This window comes from Diabrotica undecimpunctata, chromosome 3, assembly GCF_040954645.1.
Source record: "Diabrotica undecimpunctata isolate CICGRU chromosome 3, icDiaUnde3, whole genome shotgun sequence".
NCBI lineage: Eukaryota > Metazoa > Arthropoda > Insecta > Coleoptera > Chrysomelidae > Diabrotica > Diabrotica undecimpunctata.
The window spans coordinates 117,470,666-117,481,349 of NC_092805.1; the positions used below are offsets into that span (position 1 = coordinate 117,470,666).

General features: G+C 31.7%; 1 protein-coding gene across 2 annotated transcripts; it reads left to right on the top strand.

Moving 5' to 3' along the window:
* Positions 1-1,289: 1,289 nt before the first annotated feature.
* LOC140437288 (glucose dehydrogenase [FAD, quinone]-like) lies at positions 1,290-10,113 on the top strand. Of its 2 annotated transcripts, none has more exons than XM_072526719.1 (6): positions 1,290-1,576; positions 1,631-1,833; positions 2,286-2,460; positions 3,030-3,155; positions 5,048-5,263; positions 9,093-10,113. In XM_072526719.1, exons 1-6 carry the CDS (start codon positions 1,426-1,428, stop codon positions 10,070-10,072), a joined length of 1,851 nt encoding a protein of 616 aa, XP_072382820.1. In that variant the 5' UTR covers positions 1,290-1,425; the 3' UTR covers positions 10,073-10,113. The 2 variants fall into 2 exon arrangements, with proteins under 2 accessions (XP_072382820.1, XP_072382821.1); XM_072526720.1 differs by having other exon boundaries at positions 1,432-1,572.
* Positions 10,114-10,684: the final 571 nt, after the last annotated feature.

Consider the following 10,684-nt stretch of genomic DNA (forward strand, 5'->3'; position numbering starts at 1 on the left):
TAATAGCTTCAAAAGCGTGTTCTCCCCAGTATTGCTCCACAGTTGGATAATGGTACAAAGAAATGTAAATAAGAATACCCACATATTGTCTAAGTGTAAGTTACTTTGAATAAAGAGTTTATATTTAGCAATCGTGCGTTCATATTTTTACTTTTAGTTATATGTTCATAGAAATCATCTGTAAAAAAATAATTGAATCATTGATATGGTGTTTTCAAATCTCTGAAACTATGTGGTAACTCTGTGTTACCTTGAAACACCACCTGATTTTTATGTAGTTGTAAGTTTTTCTGTCTCCAAACTATCTTTTTAAATTCATCAGACTTGGTATCAATATTTACTGCTTGTCCAATAAACCCGCCACTGTTAGGTAGCATTGGGGACCCTCTGGCTTATTCTCGGGTAATGGTGACTTTGCTCTTTTCATAGGCTTTCGTTCCAGGTAAATAGCACTGCACTCTGTACTTATATTTATAAGGCTAAAAATATATTTTTTGATGTTGCTGGTTTAGGTGAAGATTGGAGTCGATGTCATTGGAGAGAAACATCCAGTTACATTCAGATCTAACTCTGTAGATTTCGTAAGAAATTCGGCCGATGATAGTCTCTGCATATCTGATACATTCGTTAATTACATTTTCCTTATCTTTTGTGAGTTCATCTTCACTTGATGAAACATCGTCATCAGTTTCAACCAAGTAATCGGAGTCGTCCACAAACTCGCCGTAGTCTTTGTCTTTTGTCATCGTATTAGAATTCTTCGTCCGGCGTAAGCGTAATAGAATCCATCATTTCTCTAATTTCCTCTTCAGTCATTTGAGAGTAGTTAATTTTGGACTTACGCCACATATTACTGCTTCTTTTAGAAGACATTTTAGATAACTGAAACAAAAAATATTACTCAAAATCCCAAAAATCTATGTAACATAATAAACGTGTCTGATCTTACATACTATAATCATATAATATTTATCTATGGATGGGATGGAAGTAAACAATAAACACATCGAGCCCGCGAGCGGCATTTTCGATTAAAATGTGAAATGTGACCAAATGGCCCTGCTGGATTATAATGACAATAGAAGATAGAAGTTAAGCCGTCTGGAGGCGGTCTTGCCTGCTAGAGGGTTAACGTGAGTCTTAGTACTGAGGGGAAGTTGAGAGTAAATAAAAAAATTATATGCATTATGCCAATGCATTGCAATATTATATTCACTTCCTCATCTGCTACTCGCTACTGCCGGCTGCCGGTCAAAGAAATTAACATAATCTTTTAGGTTATAGTTATCTATATAACCTATAAAAAACTCATAACAAAATAATTTCCCTAATGTGTGCATACCCTATATTTATAATCTAATTAATGTAAAATGTGTGCTAATTTAATAAACAGAAATGATTCAAAAGTAATACATACGAAGGGTCATGTTTTTAAGTAAAGAATGTTTTTTACCATTGTACACAATTTGTGTAACATTTTTTGGGTTTTTACTTTACCTTTCATGTCACATAGATATCTTGTGTTTAAGTTGTGATGAAACAGATCATTCAAACATCGTTTTCGATTATATCGTAGGTAAAATTCTTGTTGTGTAAATATTCAACAGACAATTAATATTTTCCTTTTAAGTTGGTTGTGGATCTGCTGGTGCTATTGCCGCAAGAAGACTGGCAGAAAATAGGAAGATATCAGTTCTAGTTCTGGAAGCTGGAAAACATGGAAATTTTGTGCTCGATGTACCTGTATTTGGTTTATTATTACAACAATCTGCCTATGATTGGCAATACCAAAGCGTTCCCCAGATAAATAGCTGCTTTGGATTGCAAAATAATGTAAGTTCTGTTATTTGCTTGTTATGTAGGAAAGTTTTATCAAGTTTTATTACAATGGATAATAACTGCAGACGAAAGAACTAAGTATTGCCAGTTGCATTACCAATACTTTGTAGGACTTACACCTAATCTTATTCCAATTTATTTGAATTTGTTAAATATGAGTCTCAATAAATTAGTAATCTATCTATGTTCAGGGGTCCTACAGCTTTTGCCACATCCCTCTCTGGTAGGGATAAATGGAATGGGTAACACAAGTACAAGGTCCCATCTTCTATTCATAATTTGTTTATTTATAGCAAAAGGTAAACTGACAAATTTTGGCTACTCTATCTTTTCACCATCACCACCAAGTGCTTATACCCTGGTCAAGTTGACCTATCAATTCAGATTGCTAGTATTCCCTGACTTTTGAATGTATATTATTTTAGATTTTTTTATTCATGTTTTAGGTAAGTATGTGGCCAATGGGTAAAATTATGGGAGGAACAGGTATGCTTAACAACATGATTTATGTTAGAGGATATCCTGAAGATTTTAATAATTGGTTCAAAGATAAAGAAGGATATGCATTTTCCAAAGATATTTTACCTTACTTTAAGAAATTAGAAGAGTGGGACTATAAAGGTGGAGTAAGAAAATATCAGTTCATTACATTCAAAAATGATTATTCCTATATTTTCTCTGATTATGTTACACATTCATCAAGTTTTATTTTTTCCTCATTTGAAGTAGATTAGTACTCTTTCATTATAGTTTTTTTGATATTTGATATATACAATTCCTGGCAATCTGCTTGCTTATTTCAAGATTATTTATAATTCAATGAAGTCTGTGAAGAAATCCTAAGGTACCATGACAATCATCTAAAAAGATGAGAAAAACAGAGACCAAGTAATTATTTCTATTTTTTATAATGACCCAAAAGATCTCGTTAACAATGCACTGTGTATATTCCTTCTACAGTTTAATCTCAATATGGGCACAATTTATTCTAATTTGTTTCTTTTTTTCATTAATTTTTGCCTTTTAAAATTTTATTTTAATATTTTGTGTGTATTTGCTGAATATTGCTTATTTTTCACTAACCCATTTTTTGTCTTAAAGTGTTCCAATTTTGATTTTAGTTTTATTGTTTGTAAATACTTTCTAATCTTCATAATTACAGTTTTTTAAATAATTTTTAATATTTTCAGGCAAAACTACTGCCTCAACTTATGTCAGTAGTTTAACTTTTACCTCAAAGTTAGCTGATTCAATATTAAAGGCAGCCAAAGAATTAGGTTACCCAGTATTAGATGAGACTGAAAATTGTATGAAAGGTGAGCTCCATTAATATAGAACCATAAAAAATAGTAGGTAATTAGAGTTGAGTATGCATTAAAAATTCCTTTGGTTTACTAATATTTTCCAATTACACAATAAAAACTTACTTTCAAAAACGTATTGTCAGTATCATTGAATAGAACTGAATTTTTTAAGGGATTTATTGTATGGCTTCTTTTAGAAGTTCTGTGTGTTTTTCCATTTTTGTATGTATTTTTATATTTTGGTTAAAGAGTATTTTATAGAAAACTTGATATTGTTATTATATTTCTTCATATCTTTAGTATCTCATTATAAAAGTGATTTCAATATCAGCAATAAAGTTGAACAAACACTTGTAACTATTCTATTGTGGCATTATCACAGTAACACAAGCTGTCAAGATTGGCTTAACAAAATCCCTAGAATTGATATAATATTTGTTACCTATTATTGATCGTAAATTGTTTATTTCATTTGTAGAGAGTTGTAGGATGATAAACTAACACTTAAAGATCTATCTTCGAATCAACTATACATAAGGTCATTTGAATGTTCAGCTTGTGCAAAAAATTAGTTTAGTACAGTTATAAAAGTGTGTTTATTAAAAGTTTAGAGACTTGCCATCGAATCCTTGTATTTTGCAAAACTTACCCTTTGTGTATGTCCCTGGAGACCAGAATAATAGGGCAATTTTACCAGTTGATGAACTGGACCCAAATCGACAAGGAGAAGACCATCATTAAATATTTTTATTCTATTGATGCTAAACAAATTATTACTAATATTTTTCAAACTCTCGTCGAAAGAAATATGAATAATAACAAAGCCTTAAATGAAACAGCGCTTTGACTAAAAAGTTAGTGGATACAGTCAGAGAAATTGTAAGTGTTCCTATTATACCAAGAATAACATGTATTTCTCGAAAGTTAGATCATACATATGAAGATCTTATCCAATGTAATGCCTTATATCAAGAACAAATTGTACCAACACATAGATGATACTGAAATTAAATTATAGAAGAACTGTTTGGAAGTGTTGCTATGCCACACATAGGGGTTAGATACCAAAAATTAGATAAAAGGTAGGTACTTATGGAATCCTATTGTTTAGGGATATGGTGAATGAAATATTTAAACAAAATTAGACAGTCTCATTTAGTATCAAAGCAAAGTTTTCAACCAGTGCATTCTTCCTATCATGACATGTGGATGTCAAACCTGTACCCCAACTAAAGCAAATATGGGCATATGACTTTCAGATAGAAAGAGGAATGACTAGGTAAGAATGACTGTCAAAAACAAAAGTCGAGGATATCACAACAAAAATTGGAACGCCACAATATAAAATCGCAGACTTTACAAAGGTGGACCACAGATGAGATGACATCAAAAAAATAGCTGAAACAAATTGGAAGTATGTTGCTCAAGATAGAGATCGATGTGAGGAGTTGGGAGAAGCCTATGTCCAGATAGAAGGCTAAAGAAACAGTCTCATCGAGAGAACAGGTCTCTTATTTATTTAAATGAAACGTGGTTGTATACTCACCATACGCCATTTAAAGGTTGCGTAGATAATAGTCAATAGTTAATATAAAAACAAACTAATAATTATACTAAAAAATGAAGTAAAGAATTACAAATTGTACTATTAATATCTCTTTCTGTTTATTTAAAACATTAATATATGTCAGTCACGTCATCTGATTTTTTTAAAGCTATATATTTGGTAGTTCAACTGTTTTGCTATCAGCTACTTGGTCGGCAGATTATTTTTTGCAGCATTTTTGACGCAGTTATTTTGTCGTCGGCTATTTTGATAAGGCACAGTTAGTAGGGAAGAATCTTGATATCTAATTTAATATGGGTACAACCAGATACTAATGTTCTGTATTTATCCTTATCAGGTTTTGGTTTACCAAAGATAAATGTAAAGAATGGCCAAAGATGGACACCAGCACACACTTTATTAGAACAAAAAATGCCAAATATTATTCTGAGAACTAATAGAATTGTTCAAAAAATCTTACTTCATCACAATTTTGAAGCCTATGGTGTTAAGTACACTTATAAAGGTCGAGAGTACATAGCTAAAGCAACCAAGGGAGTGATTCTTTCAGCGGGTAAGTTAAATAGGTATACTGTAAAAGTTCTGGTTAATAGATTCCCCAAAGTAATCATTCTCAAAGTAACACTACTTTGGACAAATAGAATGTTAAACAATCGCATGTGTATACCATTAATCTTTTTCAGCAAGGATGTTACTATCGTTTGTAGTAAAGTATGTTCACTCTATCTTTTCCCGTGCGTCATGATTCATTTTCAAAAAATTTAATTAAAATATTAAATGAAACGTACGTCGATGTGTAGATAATTATCATTGATATATACTACTGTCAATGTAATAATTACAGAATGAACCTCATACTGTCTATTACTAGTAAAAACATAAATATTGAACGGTAATAAATAAATTTAAAAAGAGTCACAACAACAAAGTTAATATTGTTAACAAGATTTAATATTACCTAATGTTGAGAAATGCAAAACTATCGAGTGAATTACATAAAAAAAAATTACTATTTTTAATATATTGCACCTTTGGGGAAACAGTGACACAAGTGCAAATTTTTCACAAATTGAGTTATCAACACTACAATATTACTAATACTCGTCTTTGTCTGGGGACCCAAAAGTCAGAATTGCAACTCTTCCTTTTGTCACTCATGTAACATTGACCCATTTATGGATTCAATTGAAGGAAAAAGATCTATTTAGTGGTTATCATATGTCACTCAATATTGTACTGAAAGACATTGATTTTAAATGGCTAAATGATGATCCAAGGCGAGGACTGATGGAACAATTTCGTATTGCTGTGAAGAGGGCAGAATCTTTGAGATTATATAAAAAATGAAAACATGAAGAACTGTACAAGTTTGTTTTTATAGATGAAACTTGATCTGTAGATCTATATGTCGCTTATGGCAAGATCAAGATGAGAATAAAATATGTGTAAAATCTATTAAAACTAATTGAAAACCGTAATATATTTATATTCACCATAATATATAACTGTAATCATATTGAAAACATAAAGGTGTTGAAATAGTTTTTTTTGTAGATATATTATTCTTTATGCTGGTAATGAAAATGGCTTCATTACGGGTGCACAGGCTATATTTTCCTTTAAATCGGCTGTAATGGATTACGATGAAGAAATGAATCAAGCAAATTTTTTATCGTGGTTTGAAAATCAACTATTAAAAAATTTGTCTGAACCATCCCTAATAATTATAATAGATAAAGCTCCATACCATAGCATATTCTTAGAGAAAGTACCAAACATGTCTTCAAACAAGACTGAAATAAAAGATTGGGTAACTATAATATAACAATAAACTGCCAACTGAATGCCAAACGAGATAGAAACTCTGAACACTGTCTGAATCTGAGCTATCACCAGGATTTATTATAATTGGTTGAATGTCAACATTCACCATACTCTTGTCTCTGATATACCATTTTTTGATAATTTCATTAGTATGTCTTGACACATTTCTCCCAAATATCTGCATTAAATTGTTCCAGTGCCTTATTCCACATATTTAAAACAGCAGTATCAGAATGCCCATGCCCATCTATACCAATATACCTATTGTAATAAGACTTGCAATTTGCCCAAATTAGTTCTATTGCGTTAAATTCACAGTGATAAGGAGGCAGTCTCAATACCTCATGACCATAATCTCGGAGCAACTCGTCAATTACATATAAATTTTCTTTTCTGTTATTTTTGGCTATTTGTAGCAATTCAGCTTTAGAAAAATGTGGGTCATATTTAATATTTGTTATCAATCAACTAATAATTTCATCTTTCCTTGAAGTTGTTGAAGGTTGTTTATTTAAAAGGACACTGTGGTAAGAAGCATTATCCATTACAACCAATTATGGCTCTTCTAAATTAGATATTAATTGTGTTCTTATCCACCTGGTAAAAAATTCGTTGTTCATTTCTCTATGATAATGAGCTACGTTAGGTTTTGAACAAAACAATAAATTTGCTTCTGAAACAAATCCTTTTCGTGAACCAGCGTGAAAAATTACAAAACGTTTACCATCCTAACCTCCTGGTTTTCGGACACTTTTGGCACTATTGTCTTGCCAAGAATTTGTTTTATCTCCTTTGGAGTAAATCCAAGTTTCATTTAAAAAAACAACTTCTCTTGTAAATACACTTTCAAGATTTTCCATTTATTTACGAAGGAATCTTACTCTTAGAGCAGCAATACTAGTTTGCTCAATTAATGCTCGTCGATTATCATCCTTTTTGAATTTAAATCCGATATCTTTTAACAATGTACTAAGCGATGATTTTCCAATATCCACTACTTCTTTATCCTTTAAATGACAGGTCAAACTCTGCAGAGTAACATGCTTCTCTGAAAAAAAAGAAAGAATTCATTATCGTCTTTTATAGCCAAAAATAAGTAGATAGACAATTTCATGAAAATTGAAGTACCTACCCAGGTTCTTGTTTATCATAAAATTCACACTGAAGAAATCAATACTTACTCTGTTGGTACATATCATACAACGTATTCTGTACTGCCATTTTTGATGCCTCCGGCATATCAGTCCGAAGCAAATTCAAATAAATCAATAAACAAGACAAATGAGCTAATGTCACTGTCAATGAAAATTATAAACGTCAAAATTTTCAGTAAACAAGGTATCAAAGACATGCCATATTGTTGATCCTTGTTTAACTTATTGTGATTTCTATGGACAAGGGGCTTAATTTTGCAATACTAGTTTCTGTGAATAAAAAGAGCCCTAGTATAAAAAGTAATTCGTGAATAATTTCATGCATGGGAAAAGATAGAGTGGACGTACTATAACATCCGTTTATCGTAAACTTATCTAACTATGCTAAATGACACGAATTGCGTTGCAAATTTTTTGACAGAGTGCAGTAGGATCTGGTTATCCATATTAAAGGAGGAAATCAGTAAAAAGAAAATACCACTATTAGTAAGACAATAACATATCGAGGATACATCATTTATGTTTTTAAATACATACATGTAAAATCAGGGTGTTTATTGAGAGTAAACTAATATAAGACCAAATACTTACCATGTCGAGATAGTATCATGAGGTTTTTTTTCCTCAAGATTTACTATGTACTCACTGACGGGAGAATTTTACTGGCATTATTGCATGTGGTTGTCTTTTTAAAGACGGATCACATGCTATGATTTTTTATGACGGGTATTCTCAAGTTAAACTTGATTTCATGTAATCGAATAAACTATTTTACAATAAAGTCGTCCCAGGAACGCAACTCAACAATATTGGCAATATCATTTTAAAGTCATCTACTTTAAAATATATAATATATGTCGGAATTGTCAATTGAATGGGTCGGATAAAATTAAATTATTAGAAGGATTTTTCACCAAGTAACAAAAAGCAAAATTTTTTTAATTTATTAATGTTTGTATTTTGAGAACGATTAACGAAGTGGAAATCGAAACGTAAAACTTAATTTTAAAGTAAAATTGTGGCTTACTCTCAAAAAAAAAATAGTAAATTGCATTAAGATGCCACAAGAAAATAGCTTCAGAACAATAATGCATCTGATATTTACTTACAGCAATTCTTCTAGCAATAGTGTAGAGATAGTGCAAACACTCCTGACCACGGAGCAGTAGACGAAATTTGGTTTAGTCCCCACTTCCATGCGAAACGCACTGTACTATGCAACGTAAAAGGTAGAACGTTTCAGTTTGGTTAGTATAATTCCACTTAAAATAGAACCTTTCTGCCTTTATGTGAATTTTGCCTCCTCCTTCGCGCAGCTCCATGGTCAGGAGTGTTTGCACTATCTCTAACTATATATATTTACCTTATACTCGTATGTATTTGTATTATTTAAATGTGTTTTAGGCGTGATAGGTACTACAAAAATACTGTTACATTCCGGCATTGGTCCAAAAGAGCATTTGACTGATATTAACATAAAAACAAAGATAGATCTACCTGTAGGAGAAAATCTACAAGATCATCTAACCACCGGTTTTGATTTGATACTCTTCAATCAATCACTTGGTATAGGAATAGAATACATAATGTCGCCATTCTCTCCCTTTGAATATTTTTATAGTGGAACAGGACCATGGACTACTGCTGGCTGTGAAGCAGTGGCCTATTTTAGTACAAATGAAACCAAAGAAGCCGTTCCCGATCTTCAGTTTATGGTAATGAATGTAGGAGTAAATGAAGATAGAGGTTTATATCTCAGACACATGCTCGGTGTTTCTTATGACGTTTGGAACAAATATTTCGCAAAATTGAAATCTAATGTAACTGCTACAATATTACCCATACTCTTGCACCCAAAAAGTAGAGGTAATGTACGGTTAGAAAGCAACAGACCAAACAGCGCAGTAATTATTGACCCGAAATATCTTAGTCATGAATATGATATTGATGTTTTAATAAAAGGTATAGAGATTGTAAGAAAAGTTGTTGAAACACAAGAAATGAAAAAAATGGGTGCCAGTTTCAATAAAAACATATTTCCAGGCTGCTCACAATTCGATTTCGGTTCAAAAGAATATTGGAGGTGTTATGTTCAGCATTTGACAATAACTTCATACCATCCAGTTGGTACTTGCAAAATGGGCCACGAAGAAGACGAAACAGCTGTTGTTAATTTTGATTTTAAAGTAAAAGGGACCAATAACCTATTTGTAGTGGATGGTTCGATAATGCCAACCTTAACAAGTGGGAATATCAATGGTGCCATATTTTTGTTGGCAGAAATGGCAAGTGATATTTTTAAATATAAAGATTTTTTGAACCAAGGTAGATGTACAATTTTAGAAATATTTATTGAAAGTTATGTTTGCAAAAATTATTATTAAATGTTATATATTTATTATAAATTTAATATATTGTTTATGAAAATAAATTTGTAGTTTATTTTCCAAATATGTATTTAGCAGTTGTAACGAGTAGCTCTGTTAGACAATTAAATTCAGTAAAGACTCAGTAAAACACAAATTTAACTAAAAAATATGTTCGAAATAAATAAATATCAAAATCAAATTAACTTCTATGCAATATACACTGTAGGTATCTGCGAAAAATTAAAATACGGGCAATGTTAGGAAAATTGAAAAAGGGCGATATATTGGTCGGTACCCAAAAATCCAGGAGAAAGAATAATTCCTACCAGTGGCGGATCCAGAAATTTTTGTCAGGGGGGTCATGGGTCTTGAGGGTGATTTTGATACAGGATTTAGATTTTTGCACCTTTCAGTGGCTGATCCCCAGAAATTTTTTGTCGGGTGGGGGGAGGGGGGGGGTGGCATGGGTCTTGAGGGTGATTTTGATATAGGATTTAGATTTTTGCACCTTTACGATTGATATGATTTGTGCCTCATGTAAGAAGTTATTAAAACCCAACTATCCTACGGGTGCAAAGATGGGTACAACATTAAGGGGTCTTAAACTTAAACAAAAAAAAATTAAAC